General features: G+C 37.5%; 1 protein-coding gene across 1 annotated transcript; it reads left to right on the plus strand.

Moving 5' to 3' along the window:
• The first annotated feature begins 4738 nt into the window (after nt 1–4738).
• LOC108414009 (CD48 antigen-like) lies at nt 4739–19205 on the plus strand. Its single transcript, XM_017686757.2, has 7 exons — nt 4739–4836; nt 9309–9605; nt 10174–10437; nt 10529–10633; nt 13951–13988; nt 14168–14293; nt 15757–19205. Exons 1-7 carry the CDS (start codon nt 4782–4784, stop codon nt 15859–15861), a joined length of 990 nt encoding a protein of 329 aa, XP_017542246.2. The 5' UTR covers nt 4739–4781; the 3' UTR covers nt 15862–19205.
• The last annotated feature ends 1523 nt before the right edge of the window (nt 19206–20728 follow it).

Here is a 20728-nt window from a genome sequence, read left to right on the forward strand (position 1 = left end):
AGTACATTCATTTTCATTGCTGTAGTTGAATACTTTTTTTCCCAGGGTTGGTATTTTCAAGCAAAATGAAATCATAGTACTTTTTCTTGGGTTCATTTCTAATAATATACTTTTACCTTCCTACTTTCATATTTAATAACATTACAGAGTAAATATATATTAACCATAAACCAGTTAGAAGAAAGCCCAGTCAAATTGAATCAGCCAATCAGAGCAACACAGAGCAGCTCCAGAAGTTCAGAGATGGTGAGTTTAGAGGAGAGAAGAAGAGAAGAATGTTAGCAGCATGCATAAGGAACACACTTCTGCCATCATTACACTGGCTACCTGTTACAGTTCGTGCAGAGGATAAGATCCTTCTCTTAATGTATAAATCATTAAATGGCCCCGCAGTATCTTAGTGAATCAGCTTGGTGACAGTTTCTAGAATTAGAAAAATCCACAGCAGGTGGTCGAGCATTTTCCTCCATAGCCCCACGGCTGTGGAAACACTTCCCGACTGCTGTTCAGGACTCTCCGCATTTAAAACTAGACCCAAAACGTATCTCTTTGATCAAAATAAATTTAACAAAACTATAATTAAGTGTTCTTCCCTATCACATATGCCTTGTAGTTGTGGGTGGAATAACGTAGAGTAAATAGTATATTTGTGGAACCGATCTTTTATGTAAATTATAGAGAAGTGCAACCTGTTTGTGGGTGAAGGGAAATTAGGCTTGTAGGATTGGAAGTCAGTGAGTCTGGAAGAATGTGGTGATGTGACTGGGTGTAAGTGAGGAGACAAGTAGCAGATTAAGAACTGTCTGAACTTTATGAAGGAATTCAGAGGAACTGATACCTGCAAGAAAAAAACAAGTTTGTCTCTGAACATCGATGCACCGGTGTCCCTTGTTCTAGCACACTCCTGAAGCTTCGACAGAGAACAACCATCATATGAACACAGTCATATGAACCCACATGTACACTCCGCTCACAAAATATCAGCTTGGTGACAGTTTCTAGAATTAGAAAAATCCACAGCAGGTGGTCGAGCATTTTCCTCCATAGCCCCACGGCTGTGGAAACACTTCCCGACTGCTGTTCAGGACTCTCCACATTTAAAACTAGACCCAAAATGTATCTCTTTGCACAAGCAAATTGTGCCAATTGTGCACTGATATTTGTGATATCAGGTGTTTGCAGTTATTTTCTCTCCAACATCTCTCCATAAACTGACCTATCCTTTCAAACTCTCTCTCTCACTCTCCCTCCCTTTATTTGAGCTCCTGAGTGAAGATGGCCTGAGTCGCCAAATGGGAGCCACCAGAGCTCCATCTCCACTGGCTGACGGGCACCGCTTTGACCACCATGGCACTTCACGCCGTACAAAGCTGTGCAACCCTCCCCTTCATGAACTGACTGACGCCGCAGCTGCTGCATAAACTCGAACTATCTAATTGACCATTTCTCCACCTGTTTTTCCTCATTTTGTATTCTAATAGTTTATACTGATGCTGTTTGCTATCCGGTGTGGACCAGAGGAGAATGGATTCCCCTTTTGAGTCTTGTTTCCTCTCAAGGTTCAGTCATCTTCTTTCATTTTCAAATGAACTAAAGAAAATTGATTATCAGCTGCTAAACCTGCCTCCTGAAACCTGCAGAGATCTTTGCTTTTCTCAACTCAACTTCAGCCTGAGAAAGAAGCTGCCTAGCTAGCTAATCTTTGCTAAACAGGTACCACCCCTGCAAAAAAGAAGTTTATTAAAGTGTTCTATTAGGATACTTCTTTAAACTAAATATAAGTAAGCAGGCTTTCACTTTTTATGTACTTATCAGAGGTATACTAAACTAAATTATACTTAAGTATACTTGGCTACTGAGAAGTATACAGAAACGTTTATGTACATTTGGCCTATACCTGTACTTAATCTTTTGATCAAAATAAATTTAACAAAGCTATAATTAAGTGTTCTTCCCTGTCACATATGCCTTGTAGTTTTGGGTGGAATAACTTAGAGTAAATAGTATATTTGTGGAACCGATCTTTTATGTAAATTATAGAGAAGTGCAACCTGTTTGTGGGTGAAGGCTTGTAGGATTGGAAGTCAGTGAATCTGGAAGAAATAAGTGTGTTGAGAGTTTTGTAAGTGAGAAGAAGGATCTTAAACTAAATAGTAGTTTTGGGGAAACTAATGGAGATTTTGGAGAATAGGCGTAATGTGGTGATGTGACTGGGTGTAAGTGAGGAGACAAGTAGCAGAATTAAGAACGGTCTGAACTTTATGAAGGAATTCAGAGGAACTGATACCTGCAAGAAAAAAACAAGTTTGTCTCTGAACGTCGATGCTTGTTCTAGCACACTCCTGAAGCTTCGACAGAGAACAACCAGATAGAGCGAGGTTAAGGTGGGGTCAGACAGGGACAAAGGTAACATTTCCTTACGGTGGGCATCCAGGGACAGATTTCAGATACAAGTTCTAATTTCAAACTTCCCTAAAGACCATGGGTGTTTTTTTTTTTATCTGAAATTTTGATTTAAATTGTGTTATGTTTTGGCATCAGTACAGAATTTGTTTGAAAATTTTGATTTATAATGAAGTCATGCTCTAAATCCTGAGTATGTATTGTGACTTTTTATGTGTGTAGTCCACTGGTAGTGTTCATATTAGTTCACTGTAAATCTACTTTAAGTACTGTTAAACATATGTTTCAAGTATAAAAATGACTAAGTACTTAAGTGGGGAGTGCTCTTTCCACCCATGGATACTACATATCTTGAAGTACATTTACAGGAAGTGCAAGAGTTTCAAGAAATGAGGATGTGCCGTACCAGCTCAAGTCATCTGTTCAGCTGAGAGGAAGAAGTAATGATAAACCACTTCTGGACGTTTCCAAGAGAAACACATGGATAGACACAACAGAATGTCAAAATAGTGTCACTGAGGTCAGAAGAAACCCATGATTGAGGAAGACCTATGGATTCCTCCCATCTCAGAGTACATCTAAAGTAACAGAATTCAGAGCTGGAACCTTGAATGTGCAGAGTATTAATCACAGTAAACTGGAAGTAATGAAAAAATAAGTCATCTACACATTAAATTCCTGGGGATCAGTGCAAATCAGGACAAAACACATAACATGACCAACAAAGAACAAATGGAGTATATATGCACTGTGTGTGTGTGTGTGTGTGTGTGTGTGTGTGTGTGTGTGTGTGTGTGTGTGTGTGTGTGTGTGTGTGTGTGTGTGTATACATTATACACACACACACACACACACACACACACACACACACACACACCAATCAGACATAATATTATAACCACCTCCTTGTTTCTATGTTCATTGTTCATTTTATCAGTTCAATTTACTACATAGGTGCACTTTGTAGTTCTACAATTACAGACTGTAGTCCATCTGTTTCTCTGCATACTTTATGAGCCCTTGTCCTTCAGTGGTCAGGACCACCATGGACCCTTACAGAGGACCATTTGCTCTTGTGGCCCCAAAGGCCCCTAGCATTTGGAGGTCCCTGGGCACTGGCCCCAGCAGTAATCCATCTCTGACTGCAGGAATGGTCATGAAAGCACCCGTTTTTTTTCTATGGCAGCAAAAATCCTTTCAGTCTATACACTTAATCCACCATTCCTTCTTTGACATTCTGATTCTCATATAAGTCTTGGGTGTAATTTAGTCCTCCAATAACTGCTTCACAACCAATGCTATCAAACAGTTTAACATTCTGCCCTTACCTTGATGTTTCTTTAGTCAGCATTTCCTGTGTGCTGTGTATATTTTGAATGTAAAGTTCCAGATACTGACAGATGTGCCTGAGAGACTGGAGGCTATTTGTTACCCATTTCAAAAGCAAAAAAATAATATTTAAACATCAGGTTTGGATTTGTCTGTGTAGTAAGCCTTTATTTGTGAAGTAAACCATTTCCAGTTTAGTTCATAATATGAGATCTTTTGTCCAAATAATAAGCTGTGGCTTGAGTGGGGACAGTTGGGGTGGGGCCTGAATTGTATCCTCATACAACTGTTTAAAAAAGAGTGGCTTTCATTGTCAGTAAGGATGTCAACAAGACTGCTGTTGGATGAAATGGATTTCATGCCCAGCCTTTTATTACAGTTATACAGGGTTATAATGCTGGTGATGGGAGACTGGAATGCCAAGATTGGACATGAGAGAAATGAAAACACAGTTGGACAACACAGACTTGGAAACAGGCTTGAAAACAAAATGAGTTGGTTCCCAGTATCTGCCTTAAAGAGCTGATGAGTGGAACTTTCACTTCTCATCATGGTTTGGTTATTGCATTAGCAGGCAGGCTGCCAGGATTAGACAGTGACACATAGATTTCGACAGTGGAAGCAAATGAAAGCAGCTTCTCTTGAGCATGTAAGTAGCCAAGTAAGCCAGACAAATAAAGTAAAAACAGTTCTTCAAATCTGAACATGGCACAGTCTATCAATAAAAAAATGCCATAAACATTAACATTAAGCAGAAGTCTATCAAGATCCTCACAAGCATGATACCAATGTGTGTGTGTGTGTGTGTGTGTGTGTGTGTGTGTGTGTGTGTGTGTGTGTGTGTCTGTGTCTGTGTGTCATTTATTCGCCCTTTATGTTGTACTTAAAAAGATGCTAACACTGACTTTATATTATTAACTGTCTTGCCCATTTTTCTTCATTTGTTTCCTGCTTTCATGTGTAGTTACCTATAGGGGTATTAGCTCTGCTTACTTCAGCAGTGTGAACTTCCTTAGTTCCTTAGAAACTTCCTCACACTTCCTCACACAATGGCGATGATGGTGCTGCTGTTTTTTGTTCTCTTCAGTTTGGTCTCGATCACAGGTAACAAAAAACATATTCTAAACTTCATTACTGCCTTTCACATTATAGAGGTTCAACTGCATTGTATCCAGTAATCATATTAACCATTTTTACATCATAGATGAAGAAATCATCACTATCACTATCACCTAACCTTGTTACTGTCATGATCAAGGTCAATGTACACTTAAAATATAGATTATGAAGTCATTTGGACTTCATGAACTGTGATATACTTTAGTGATAGACAGTGATAGATAAGAGTTTTTGATATTTGCTTTATTACATCAGCTGAAGAATGTTTTTCTTTGTAACTGAACTTTTTACACTGTGATTTTTGTGAATACTTAAAATGTAAAGCTTACTAAATTAAAAAACAATATACTGTATGATAATGCAAGGCATTTTAAGAAAACAGAAATGAAAAATTGTCTCTAAATATTGGCTTCCTCAAAATTGACAACAGCTCCTCGAACATGAGGCATTTCAAATGATTCAATGGGAAATCACCTGACATGGGTTTGCCACGCTTGTCAAACATGTCAAGCACTATTGCGCTCAGTTTTACAGTTTATCCTTTAAGTTGTGTGATGCTGAGATCAGGAAACTGGCCAGGTTAGGTCATAAGATTCTCATGGACTTTTGTAATGACCATTTCACTGGTTTCTCAGTACTTTTATTGGAAACCATATGTGGAATGCTTGCAATCATGTCTTCTGTGTCTTATAGCACTGCAAAATGTAATATTTTGACCAAATGAGTGTCTAAATCAATACTAATATTGGGGCAGTCATGGGCTGGAGGTTAGGGAACCAGCCTTGTGACAGGAAGGTTGCCAGTTTGATCCCCAGAGCCGACAGCACATGAATGAAGTGTCCTTGAGCAAGACACCTAACCCGCAACTGCTCCCCAGGTGATGCGGATTGGGCTGCCCACCGCTGTGGGCAAGTGTGCTCACTGCCCCCTAGTGTGTGTGTGCTTACTAGAGTGTATGTGATGTTTCACTTCATGGATGGGTTAAATGTGGAGGTGAAATTTCCCCATTGTGGGACTAATAAGGGTCACTTAATCTTCATAAATCTCAAATATCTGTAGTTCAGGCAAGTCTGGTTCTCTTATTGTACTGTTTACTTACAATACTTATCATATATATATAGCAGTTAACCCTTTTTTAAGGACTGACCCAAAAAAACTGAATTTACGTAGGTTTTACCAAAGTTGATTGTTTGTTGTTTATTTTCTGGAGTTTGGAGCAACACTGCTTACATAGCTAACAAGTAAAGAAAGCTTTAATCTTTTCAGCTGACAGATTTCTATTATAATAGTCTTGTAACTCCAGTGTAATGCTAAGGAAACAGGCTTCAGACATGAAACTTGTTTTAGCTGATCAACTGCCTTAAGAGAAATGGAGCGAAGACTTTATAAACTTGATATTTTGGTGAACCATTCCTTTAAAGGTGCATTCAGGCCTTAAACTATACTTTAATTTGTTATATATTATGCTATGTAATATTCCATAGCACAGCATTGTATCCCTCAAACTAATCAGGTTGACAAATTTCACTATATATTTTCCCTTTTCAGCCATCAGTGTTCTCTCACTACAGTACCCAGCATGCACTGTTCAAAAATGTCATGCAACCATTGGGAAGATAGACTTAGAGGCTAATAAATACAGATCCTAGCAGTAATGTTCACTATCAGGCTTCATTCTGAATTTTCCAACTAGTGGGGAAAAAGAATAAACATTTCAAATGGCCCACACTTACATATCTGCCTCAAAGCACGGGTAGTTGTTCAAAAGTTACTCCCACCTATACGATACACAGTGGTGGGTGAAGTACACAAATCATGTACTTGAGTTAAAGTAGAGATACCCAAGGTAAAATATTACTCCAGTAAAAGTAAAAGTTCCTCTCTTTAGACCTCCACATGAGTAAGAATACAAAAGTATTTGCATTCAAAAGGCAAATAAGTATCAAATGTAAAAGTACTAAAAGATAACAACCCCAATTCCAATGAAGTTGGGATGTTGTGTAAAGCATAAATAAAAACAGAATACAATGATTTACAAATCCTTTTCAACGTATATTCAATTGAATACACTAAATATCTTGTCTTTGTAATGTTCAAACAGATAAACTTTATTGTTTTTTGCAAATATTCACTCATTTTGAATTTGATGCCTACAAGACGTTCCAAAGAAGTTGGGACAGGGGCAACAAAAGACTGGGAAAGATGTGGAATGCTCAAAAAACACCTGTTTGGAACATTCCACAGGTGAACAGGTTCATTGGAAACAGGTGAGTGTCATGACTGGGTATAAAGGGAGCATCACTGAAAGGCTCAGTCATTCACAAGCAAGGATGGGGAGACTTTGTGAACAACTGCATGAGCACATAGTCCAACAGTTTAAGAACAACGTTTCTCAACATGCAATTGCAAGGAATTTAGGGATTTCATCATCAACAGTCCATAATATCATCAAATCAGAAATCTCTGCAAATAAGCAGCAAGGCAGAAAACCAACATTGAATGCCCGTGACCTTCGATCCCTCAGGTGGCACTGCATTAAAAACCCACATCATTCTGTAACGGATATTATCACATGGGCTCAGGAACACTTCAGAAAACCACTGTCAGTGAAGTTCGTCACTCCATCTACAAGTGCAAGTTAAAACTCTGCCATGCAAAGTGAAAGCCATATATCAACAACACCCAGAAACACCGTCGGCTTCTCTGGGCCCGAGCTCATCTGAGATGGACTGACGCAAAGTGGAAAAGTGTCCTATGGTCTGACGAGTCCACATTTCAAATTGTTTTTGGAAATCATGGACATCATGTCCTCCGGGCCAAAGAGGAAAAGGACTGTCCGGATTGTTATCAGCGCAAAGTTCAAGCCAGACAAGCCACATTCTGCACGTGTTACAACAGCCTGGCTTCGTAGTAAAAGAGTGCGGGTAGTAGACTGGCCTGCCTGCAGTCCAGACGTGTCTCCCTTTGAAAACCTGTGGCGCATTATAAAGCGCAAAATAAGATAATGGAGACCCCGGACTGTTGAGCAACTGAAGTTGTACATCAAGCAAGAATGGGAAAGAATTCCACCTACAAAGCTTCAACAATTAGTGTCCTCAGTTCCCAAACGCTTATTGAGTGTTGTTAAAAGGAAAGGTGATGTAACACAGTGGTAAACATGCCCCTGTCCCAACTTCTTTGGAACATGTTGCAGGCATCAAATTCAAAATGAGTGAATATTTGCAAAAAAAAATAAAGTTTATCCGTTTGAACATTAAATATTTTGTCTTTGTAGTGTATTCAATTGAATATAGGTTGAAAAGGATTTGCAAATCAACGTATTCTGTTTTTATTTATTTTACACAACGTCCCAGCTTCATTGGAATTGGGGTTGTAATTATGACTCTAATGTCCTATTATCATTTTTGTAATATGTTGCTTGTTGCATAAAAAGACATCATCACATGATGCGACAAGCTAATGTGAAAGTTACCCACTGTATTACCCACTCTAATAAAGAGCTTTGTGATGGTTTACGTCACAGCTGCTAACAGCATATATTTTTTTTATGTGTTTATGTCCGTGGCTGACGTTAAGTCCAAACTATCAAAAGTATCAAATGTGTGTGTGTATGTATGTATATATGTATGTATGTATGTATGCTATTGGCCACCGTTCATATGTCACTGTTATGAAATCAGGTTGAGTTTACAGTTTATCCAGATGGAGTGATCTAATCTAATGTTAAGCATGCTTAAAGATGCAGTTGTGTCATGTGAGGGCATTCATTTGGTCAGAAACAAGGAAATAACACTGAACTACTGTTTTATCTCATTAAATGGTTTATACTCTTGCGAACTTTCTCTGGTCCTTTCTTTATTCTTGGTTTACAGTTCACCAAAAATACTAAACTATTCAAACTGCATCATCAGTGTTTGTTTTCACCTTTAGAAATATATTCAGCTTGTTTTTGTGTAGTGTGTTTTGTGTTGTGCGTGTTTCATTATAGTAACTGGAGTTTTGTCTATTCAATGGCAGTGATTTCTGTACGACACGTGGAAAAACAATTCTTTGTACTGACACTTTTATGCAAAAACAATGTTTAGGAGATTTGGAATGTGTGTGTATCTGGACATTGGAGCATGAACTGGAGCGAAAGAGTTTTCCTTTTGGTGGTTGATGAAAAGGTTTTATAAAATTGGATTTAGAGTACTAGTTTTATGTGCTAGACTAAAAAAAATATTAAGCTGACTTCAGTTTTGTGTTTTTGCAATTGAGAAAAGCTGCAATGGGATGCAGAATTTTGTACTTTAAAAGAAAAAAAAGACTTTTTGTGTTCCCAAATGCTATAATATGAAAAGTAGCAAATACAAACTAAAATACAAAAACATCATAAAATACAAAAACAACCAAACAAAACAAACTTGTATAACATTTTAACCAGACTATAACCAAATGTTTTTGTTTTCTATCTACAGTGTCCAGTGATTTGTTCAAATTGATCGGCAGTTCTGTGGAACTGGAAATACTGAATACTATACCGGAGTTTGAAGAATTAACCTGGGTTTTTAACGGATCTACTAATGTTCTAAAATATTATAATGAAACTAAAAAATCTAAACAGTATTCTGGTTATGGAGGCAGAGTGGAGTTCAATGAGGAAACCTACAATCTGACCCTGAAGAACTTACAGAAGACGGATAGTGGACCGTATGAAGCTAAAACATCTAGTGATATGGTCAGAGTTGTTGCTAAGTACAGACTCTCTGTGTTGGGTAAGCCTTCTTAATTTTAATCAGTGCTGCTATCAGTCAAATCTTATATGTCTTATATATTTAGCCTTGTACATACAGTATTAGAAGTCTGCTGAGATCTAATGTTTTCTAAACAAGAGAGGACTGATTAAATATACTAGTTCTGTTAAATAAAAGGACATTAATAATCTGTGCTGGGGCCTGCAGGCCCAAAGCTTTATTATACACTTCTATAACCTAACAATAACTCAACCAGTTTGCACTGACATCCCTGTATTTATTGAATATTAAGCCTTAGTATTTAATAAGCCTGGTATTTTAAGAGATTAAAAAAGATCCATCACACATGGCCAATTAATTTTCTCAGACTGTAATAGGATTACTTTGCTCACTACTTCCTCTAAAGGTAATCTCACTACTCAATAGTATAAATCAACATTACTGTCTAAGCCTATATAGATGTGGAAAGTACAAGGGACAATGCAGCAGCCCTTTCAGTACTTCATCTAAAAAGAAACAGCCAACAAAATAAATAAATAAAAATTTAAAAAGGCAGAACAATGATACTGTATATCTCTGTGTACCTCAGATTCAGTGAAGTCTCCAGTCCTGACTCCTCAACTAAGCAGTGACTCTTGCAACATCACTCTTACCTGTAGAAGTCATGACCTCTCTATCAACTCCATCTGCTGTAATAAAACCTGTGAGGAGAAGGAAGTGACATCACCTGGAGGTGTTGTCCTTTCTCTGTCTGTCAATGGCAGTGCCATCATCTGTAATCATAGCAACCCAGTCAGCTGGAAGACAGATGTTTTGGAGATGGGAGAACTGAAACAACGCTGTGCTGAAACAAGTCTGTAGACACATGTTCAAACACAAACACATTATTTAACCTATTCTGTTCTTCTGACATAAGATTAATAACAATCTTTTCCCCATATTAGGAAGTACGGAAGCCCATGGCCTAGGCTTTTATTTACTAGCTGGCATCGTGTTTATCATTCTTATTGCCTTCATCGCCATATTTTTCTACTGGAGGAAATCAAGAGGTATTGAACTTTTTTCTAGTGCATGTTAACTGTGGGTGTAAACATTTCTCATTGTCTTGCTTACCCACTGCTATAAGGCTCTACAATGAGTCTCCTTACTCCAGAGATGGTACTGATCCTCTGCTGTCTGAACTGTGCTGAACCACATTACTGCATCTCTTCTCTGATTAATACACACTGTGCAATATATCACAACTATCTCCTCTCTGATTAATACACACTGTGCAATATATCACTTATATAGGGGTGGGTGGTAGGTAGGTAGGTAAGTATTTACAACCCCAATTCCAATGAAGTTGGCATGTTGTGTAAAACATAAATAAAAACAGAATACGATGATTTGCAAATCCTTTTCAACCTATATTCAATTGAATACACTACAAAGACAAGATATTTAATGTTCAAATGGATAAACTTTGTTGTTTTTTGCAAATATTCACTCATTTTGAATTTGATGCCTGCAACATGTTCCAAAGAAGTTAGGACAGGGCAACAAAAGACTGGGAAAGTTGAGGAATGCTCAAAAAAATGCCTGTTCACATGTGTCATGTCCACAGGTGATTGTCATGACTGGGTAAAAAGGGAGCATCCCTGAAAGGCTCTGTCGTTCTCAAGCAAGGACGGGGCAAGGTTCACCACTTTGTGAACAACTTAGTGGGCAAATAGTCCAACAGTTTAAAGAACAACGTTTCTCAACGTGCAGTTGCAAGGAATTTAGGGATTTCATCATCTACAGTCCATAATATCATCAAAAGATTCAGAGAATCTGGAGAAATCTCTGCAAGTAAGCGGTAAGGCAGAAAACCAACACTGAATGCCCGTGACCTTCGATCCCTCAGGCAGCACTGCATTAAAAACGACATCATTCTGTAACGGATATTACCACATGGGCTCAGGAACACTTCAGAAAACCACTGTTAGTGAACACAGTTTGTCGCTCCATCTACAAGTGCAAGTTAAAACTCTGCCATGCAAAGCGAAAGCCACATATCAAGAACACCCAGAAACGCCGCTGGCTGAGGCAAAGTGGAAAAGTGTCCTGTGGTCTGATGAGTCCACATTTCAAATTGTTTTTGGAAATCATGGATGTCATGTACCCCCGGGCCAAAGAGGAAAAGGACTGTCTGATTGTTATCAGCGCAAAGTTCAAAAGCCAGCATCTCTGATGGTCTGGGGGTGTGTTAGTGCCCATGGCAGGGGTAACTTGCACATCTGTGAAGGCACCATTAATGCTGAAAGGTACATACAGGTTTTGGAGTCCCTGCTTATTTCAGCAAGACAATGCCAAGCCACATTCTGCATGTGTTACAACAGCCTGGCTTCGTAGTAAAAGAGTGCAGGGACTAGACTGGCCTGCCTGCAGTCCAGACCTGTCTCCCATTGAAAACCTGTGGCGCATTATAAAGTGCAAAAATATGACAACAGAGACCCCGGACTGTTGAGCAACTGAAGTTGTACATCAAGCAAGAATGGGAAAGAATTCCACCTACAAAGCTTCAACAATTAGTGTCCTCAGTTGCCAAACGCTTATTGAGTGTTGTTAAAAGGAGGTGATGTAACACAGTGGTAAACACGCCCCTGTCCCAACTTCTTTGGAACGTGGTGCAGGCATCAAATTCAAAATGAGTAAATATTTGCAAAAAACAATAAAGTTTCTCCATTTGAACATTAAATATCTTGTCTTTGTAGTGTATCCAATTAAATATAGGTTGAAAAGGATTTGCAAATCATACTCTGTCTTTATTTTTCACAACATCCCAACTTCATTGGAATTGGGGTTGTACAATTTTCTGTTAGGAAAACAGCTTTTCAATTAAGTAACTTGTATGTCAAAGCAGATGTTACTGTTAGCTAGTTAGTTAACGCGGTCACTTACAGAAATGTTAGATTAAGTTAAGTTTCACTTTGTAAAGCCACATAAGGCATCTGAATTATGCAACAATATACAACCTTCTAACTGTTCATTTGCAACAAACTATTGTTCAATGGAAATGTAAATTAGATGTCTGTTCCATTTTTAAATTTGATTTGATCCAGTGTTACGTCCTAGTCTAGGATCAGGTCGTAACAGAGAATGAGAGAGAGCTCTTTCCCTAAACCTGCTGCCAAACCAAAACTAATCATGTTTTAGATTTTCTTAAAGATCTCAATTGCAAGAGACTAAGCTGGAATGGGGTGATGGCTTCAGGGGTGAGCATATGCCAAATTATTAGACAAAACAACTAACTATTACAGAACAAAGTAACCTAGAAACAAAAGGAACAAAAATACAAAAAGCTACCCGAACTCCCTAAAACAAATGGCAAATTGTCCCCTAATTTTCTCAAATGTATTTATACATTTTCTTATTCACTGTGCTAGGAGAAACAGGGTAACACTGTTAGTCTCAACCTCTGCAATTCTGTGGTTGTTTCTGCCAAACCTTTCAAAGAGTTCCATTATTAGAACCTGTCCCAATTCAAGGGTAGACTTTAACAAAAGGTGGAACATAAAAGAATTTATTTACTTATTACTATTTGTTGGCTTCCCTTTATTTTTCTTAAATTAAAAAGAGGAAACAAAACAGGGGGAAAAAAGATGTTGAACTAATTAACCTATATCAGGGGTTTCCAACCTTTTGTAAGTCATGATCCAGACAACCAAACACAAAATGTAATAATTAACTGTTTAATTTAATTTTAACGAATATTCCATTTTGACTAGTAAAAAATCTATTTTCCCTAGTGAGATTCATTTTCCCTAGGAAAAATGTAATGTTCACATGTATAAATCAAATTCCTTTGTAAAATGTATTATAAATTCAAAATATGACTAAAAGCTAAAACTGCTTACATAAAAGTAATTAGAACATGTAATTAGAAGTTCAACATTTACTACAATTCCTCTTTATTTATTTAGATTACAGACTAAACCTACTTGCCATACACTGAAGAAGGATTTGCAAAACATTCAGTTTAACACAAGAAAAAGAGGCTGTTTTAAGCATGGTGGTAGTTGATATATAATAATGTTTCCTAAAAGCGTAGCAACACCTCACGACATGCAAGTGGTGAAACATGCCAGCAGTCTTCATTTATGAAGAAGCAAACATGTCACTGCCATGCTGTTTGCTCTTATCATCACAGTTAATCTGCCTGTGCATTTTATGAATCTGGCCCACTGTCTCTACATAAGTACTGGTGAACAAATGTTTAGCAGTGATCATAAAAGAATCTAGGCTGATGTGAAACTTAAAGAAACAGTATGGAATGGTTCCTTTTGGTGCCTACAGTTACTATGAAGAGTTAATTTTACATTTTCTATTCAAAACTGCCCAGGTTCCATGCAGTGCGACACAGTCTACGCAGAAGTTGAGGTAAGATTTAAATTCTTCTTATTCCTGTAGACATTTAGACATTAAGGTCAGTAAACAGTGTAATTATTTGATTCATGGATTTAAGGTTTTATATAGTTAGTTTGTGCTAAGTTTTCAATGGAAGGTAACATGAAACAGTATATTATGTAAATAACAGTTTAACTCAATCTTGTTTACAGAACTGTACTGCAGCAACACTACCTATCGGACAGGAGACAATTTCTACTGTGTACAGTTTTGTAGAGAAGAAACCACAACCTCCAAGTAATGGACAGTCCAATCAGACTCCAGTTCCTGAAACTGAGGTGAAATTTCACAAAAAGTTGCCATTTAAATTGATGTCTGATTCTGATTTGGAACACTATTTGCCAATAGAAAATACTTCAACTCTGTTATTAACACTGGTACCTGTTCGTTACTGAACTTGCATTTTCTCTTCAGTCCCAAGCTTGTTGACAGCTCCTCTATTTTATGGCATAATTTAAACCTTGAGCCTCACTAGTCACCACAATTAATACACAGTTGTATGCACAGTATGTGTGATTAGCTAAAGGCTTAGTAAATGTTATTTTCAGATGAATTTAGATTGCATACTGCATCTGCTTCAAGGTGAGTTTTGTGCTCCCCTATCACTCTTTGAATTCCAACGCATCAGTGACTGTCTTGTAAAGGACTGTGTTGTTCACTTTACAGCATCACATTTATGAAAAAGCCTCAAAAACTAATATACATTTTTTTTAGTATTTAGTCTAACTAATACGTGTGGAAGGATGGACTGTGTTATGCTTTTATTGATCCCTCCAGCAGAGCAGTGGGATATCTAGTCAGTTCTAGGATTTGAACACATAACCTTCCATTTACTGGCTCATCTCTCCTACCACTAGACTACCAGCCACCCCACCAGTGGCTCTTTCAGATCTGAAGTAAGACAGAGCTTGATTTTCTTCTCTCACTCTCACAAATGAAAGTTTTAAGTGCTGTTTATCTGGTGGAGACAGTGTTGACAGTCTACCAGGTCTTGTGTGGTTGTTTAGAGCTCCACTTTCTGTGTATATTTCTCTGCATCCAGTTTTAGAAATTCTTCTTTTTCACTTCTTTTTCCTTTGACTTCCCACTTCCTTATGGACATCTCTTTAAAAATAGCTCCTGAAATAAACAACTTGTTTTGACCAGAAATCAAATAGATGAGTACACACAGTACTGTACGCTGTTAGAAATAAAGGTGCTGTGCAGGTACACTTTTCATTCATGAAGGTACAAACAATGTAAATGTACCCTCAAAAAGGTACAACAGTGGTTTTAAGGTCCAGCTGCGTACTGTTCCCTGACTAAAGGTACTGAGTTGTACCCGTAAGGTTACCACCCCAGTGACTAGCAGGTTACCACCCCAGTGATAGTTTTGTGCCTTTATTTCTGAGAACGTATATGCATGAGCCATACAACTGAAAGTGTAAGAAATGTTTTCTGAAAATGTTATGAATACTGTTTTGTTTTAACCAAATTTCTCAAATCGCTTGTCATATAGGTTTACATTTTGAATTGAATGTATTTCTATATTGCTAAAAGCCCAATAGTTAAATTAGAAAGTGTAGTATTAGAGTATAGAAGCTTCAATGTTATTCATACAAGGGTTTGTGATGCTTTTGTTGGTTGAGAAAACCTGCAAACATGTTCTATGGAATGATAATTATTTGATTTAATTTTGGATATGCAAATTCTTTGAAAGTTAATTAGTTGTACTTGTTTCTTTGTCCTTTTATTCATGCAGATCACACATAACAAGCCTGAAACCATTTATGCCACAGTTTCACAACACAGCAATACTGTGATTCAAGCTGAATTGCATGAAGCCACATCAGATGTGAGAAACTGAAGCCACTCTTGATTCACAGTTGGCTAAGAAGATTCCCAGTGATTTCACCACCATCTTGTGGCTGTCCACAAAAGTACAACAGGCCCTTCTTTAATTGGGTGGGAAAAACAGACTAAGTTTTAGGTCATAAATACAGACCATTCCTTTTAGCACCCCTTAATTTACCTTCAGACTTAAACATCAGCTAAAAAAGAAAAGTGGTGTCAATAACCAGTGTTGGGGAACACATGGCCAAATTGGGTTACAAAACAGATGAAGAAAGATATAGATAATTGAAATTTACTGGACATCATTATATGTATTTTTGTGCAAAATAAAAGGATTAATTAATCCAGTCCTCCCTTAACAATTTTTATACAACATTTCTGTTTACAATATGTCTTCAGGTATCCGTGTTTAAGACAGTGACCTTTTCATTTAAACAGTGCTCTAGTCTTGTGGGGGCCAAATTACAAAGGTTAAGTTTATGCAAAGTTTAAATTACAGGTAAACTTCTCAGCATTCTGGATCCAGGGCTCTGTCCATAGCACAGTATTTATTGCTTACACTGCTAACTTTAGGATTTATCCCTGGTTACTATGGCAAGCAAGTTAAACATCAGTCATTAGACCCCAGATCAGTTATTTCTTGTTCTCAAATTCTGTTGCATGTTAACATGTTAACAGAATATCTCTATGCTCGATAATTAATTACTCATCAGCGTGAATTCAACTACACAGATTGTCAATATCTTGCCCAACCTTCATTCTGTGGTTCATCTGACACAATAACATGACCTGGCCACATCCAATACAAAGAATCTGTGGGATTTAATCAGACAGATGACAAACATGGATGCAAAAAGGAAACCCCTGTCTGCCCTTGATGAAACAACTAGGGCGAATGAACTAAATAACTTCTACATGTGGTTTAACACAGAAAATGCTAAGGAATGTACTGCAGTACTGGAGAATATAACCTGTGATTTAAATATGGACAGAGTTACAATTGATCTACAAACGGTCACTAAAATTTTTAAAACTATACAGACCAACAAAGCCACAGGCCCAGATTGTATGACTGCATTTGTGTTGAAAACCTTTGCTGAAGAGCTCTCACCTGTCTATCACAGATTATTCCAGCTTTCTATAGATATCCACACTGTGCCAATACTCTGGAAAAAATCTGTAATTATTCCGGTTCCTAAAACAATCAGCCCTCAGGAGAATAACGATTATAGACCGGTGACACTTACTTCAAATGTTTTTAAATCATTTGAAAGATTGATACTTGAAAAGCTTCGAATACAGGTAGAACCGCTAATTGATAAATTCCAGTTTGCTTATACAAAAAAACGAAGCACAAGTGATGCCATAGCAACATTAATGCATTTTATTCTTAAGCATATTGAGTGTCCAACTGCATATGTTCGACTACTGTTTATTGATTTTAGTTCAGCCTTTAATTTAATACAGCCACATTTGCTTCTCAGTAAGTTAGTCCATGCGAATGTAAATCCATTCTTAATTAAGTGGTATTACTCTTTTCTGTCAAATAGGCCACAACAAGTTAAATTTAACTCTGATTTGTCTGATATAACAGTCTGTAGTACGGGTGCCCCCCAGGGGAGTGTTAGTTCACCTTTCCTTTTTACTTTCTATACTAATGATTGTGTTAGTATGGACACAAACCAGCACTTGATAAAATTTTCTGATGATACAGTTTTACTTAGTCTGTTAACAAAAACCTCTAACCCAAACACTTATCGTATAGCTGTAGAAAATCTTGTGGCCTGGTGCGAGGTACATAAACTCAAGATTAACACAAATAAGACTGTGGAAATGCTGGTGGACCCTCGAACAGTTGGAAACTCTGACCCTGTGTCCATTCATAGTCTAGTTAAGATAGCAGGGAAAATAATGGGCATTCCTGCCCCTCTTGGTCCTCAGGAGCTGTGGCAGCAGTCTATAATTAGGCAGGTTAGGAATATTGTATCTGATAGTACACATGCGCTCTATCAGGAGTACCAGCTCATGAATTCAGGCAGGAGATATAGGGTTCCCTTGTGCAGGCAAAATAGGTTTAAACATTCTTTTGTACCAATGTCAATTAAAATCCTAAACAATAATGACATCTGACTGTTTTACGGTCGTATAGGGGTTGTGGGGTTGTGTAGAAGTATAAAATGTAATGTACTTTAAATCCGTAATGAGCTGTGGGGTTGTGTAGAAGTATAAAATGTAATGCACTGTAAATCTTTAATGTATTGTAATGACATGGGTTTTGGTCACATGAAATTTTGTATGTCTGTTTGTTCTTTTGTTGTAGTGCAGTATGCCCTCATTCCAAGAAAAATTTCTCCTTTGGGAGACAAATAAAGAAACTAACTAACTAACTAACATAAACATATTTTGTTATTGCTGGCTTGCCATTATTTTGCAATTTTTTTGGCCCTGGATGAATATGTTGTTGTTTTTTTTTGTTTAAGGCATGATTAAGATTTTTTCTCCTCATTTCTTAAACAACATAATGGTACAGCGATAATCCAGAAGTTGTTAGGGGACCCCTATTGCCTGAGTGTCCCTAAGCAGCTGCTTATGTCACTTATTAGGTAGAGCTGGCACTGGGCCAAGAGAATTTATTTTTGTTTGAGCTTATTATATGGAGGCAAAAACGTCAAAAGCACTATGAAATCAAAAGTGATTTTTTTTGTTTGGTTCTTTTTACATATAAGTTCAGGGCTTGTTATCACAAATTATGAACTGGCAGTATTAGCGTGTAGGAGTGTTGGCAGGGGGCTTAAAGGAGGAGTAAATGTCTTTTGTGTCTTATCAAGCAACATATAGCTCCTCTGCTTAATTCCTTCCAATGTGAGCAGTTATCATTTGGTGACTTCGCATCCTTTGAGTGTTATTTTGCCGTTGTGAAAAGGGCACCAAGAGCATTACTAGTAATTGTCTGCAGGCCTCCAAAGTACAATGTTATGTTTGTGAATTTACAGACAATGTACATTTCATTTCCAATAATTTTAATATTTTTTCATCAAATTACTGGTGATTTTAACATAGGCAATCACAAGGACAATCATGCTAAAGAACTCAATATTGTGCCATATTGCAACCTTTTTGACACACTCAGCATATGACCAGGAGCACACATGGTCATGGTCACTCTTTGGGTGTGATTATCTTAGTCTCAGCATATCAGCCACTGTTAAGGATCTTTGTGCTGGATGTATTGTTGTTTGAACTGTTTGGTGTGTTTCTCGTTATGCCTGTCCCCTGATCAATCCATGTTGGATCTATGACCCTGGACCGTCTTGACTATGACTATGGATTTGCCCATAATAAATCTCGCTTATCTCAGCACGTGTGTCCGCTTCCTTGCTCCCCGTTACACTCAGGGTTCAATTCTTGGGTCGGTCTTATTTAATTTGGTGCCAATTTTTTTTGAGGGGTTCCTTATAGATGAAGTAAAGACTCAGCAGACTCTCAGTAACATATCAACAACATGTCGATGGTGTAGCAGTTGAATACATTCACTAGATTACCAAAATACTTTAAATTTACTGTGTATCTACAATGTATTTATACTGTTTTGAATTCAGTTATTTTTCACTTTATTCACTTTAGTGTCCAACTTTCCATATGTCTATAGAGTGAGACCTGAGAAGTCACTGAACATGTAACAGGTCTTATACAGATCATCTCAACGTCTTCAAGTGGACTTTAACTGGATTGGATTTTGGTTAAGGTTATGGCTAGGATTAGGGCCAGGCTTGAGGGCTAGGAATAGGTTTTAAGTTGAGGTTAAGGTTAGGGTTAGGATCAGGGTGAGGGTGAGGGATTAGGTTTTGGGTTAAAGTAAAGGTTAGGGTTAGGATTAGGGCCAGGGTTAAAGATAGGCTTTGGATAAGGTAAGGTTTTGCTTAATGGAGTAATGTTGATTTGTCAGTGATAGTCTGTTAAGAGTTTATTAATCATCTACAAATGACCACTCCAAATAATTGATATATGCTTCTTCTTGGCCAAATTCTTCAAGACTATGGGATATCTTACCACAGCTATGCAGATGGTACTCAGGTCTACTCAGCCCTCTCCCCTTGAGCACATCAAGTGGATGGGACAAAAATATCGGCAGTTGAATAAAGATAAAACAGATTGTTTTATTTAGGCACAGCAAAGAGAGACACATATTTTATCACCTTAAGAACATCAACAATATCAGAAATGTGTCTTTTGGTTACCAGTATATAACAGTACTATAAACATTAATTAGTTTATAATATATGCTGCAGTGATATGAACTAAGCAGAACTCACAGATCATTAGGAACTTGTTAGTTACTCATGCCTAAGGTTCAGATTGAACATGCTGTTAGCTACTCTGCTGCTCTGAAATGGAATCAGTTGTCAGAGAGCTACTCAGAGAAGACATAATACAATTAGGATGCCAAAACAACATACAAGTGAAACAACATACAGGTGACACTTGACCACAGGCTGCCTTAAAATGTTGAGTTCAAAACAATATAAGACAGATTATTGTTGTGTTAACTTTCAAGTAGAGGTTCAATTAAGCAACAAATCTTTTTTCACTGTACTGGTTTGTTTGTGGTCAAAGCCTGAGAAGTAAGGTTTGCATAGATATCAACACTGAAACTCAATAAAATAAAACAGTTCATTTTACTTTCAAAGATACTCAAATCCTATGAAGGACAGTCTCAAGGACTATTCAAATCCATTCCTAATGAAATAAGATTAGAAATAAGATGAGCCCGTAGGTTTACTGACAAAGCACTACAGGACAGTAAAGTCACCAGGACTTCAGCCATGGACAAGAGTCTATCTCTAGCACTGCTGATCTCAGGTATGTGTGCACTATAGATT

The sequence above is a fragment of the Pygocentrus nattereri genome, chromosome 19 (assembly GCF_015220715.1).
Source record: "Pygocentrus nattereri isolate fPygNat1 chromosome 19, fPygNat1.pri, whole genome shotgun sequence".
NCBI lineage: Eukaryota > Metazoa > Chordata > Actinopteri > Characiformes > Serrasalmidae > Pygocentrus > Pygocentrus nattereri.

Bases quoted from the DNA above. Each gene is read 5' to 3' on its own strand.
- LOC108414009 (XM_017686757.2), top strand. From the start codon at position 4,782: ATGGCGATGATGGTGCTGCTGTTTTTTGTTCTCTTCAGTTTGGTCTCG. The intron at 9,606-10,173 runs GTAAGCCTTCTT...TGTGTACCTCAG, and splicing joins GTACAGACTCTCTGTGTTGG to ATTCAGTGAAGTCTCCAGTC. The intron at 13,989-14,167 runs GTAAGATTTAAA...TCTTGTTTACAG, and splicing joins CAGTCTACGCAGAAGTTGAG to AACTGTACTGCAGCAACACT.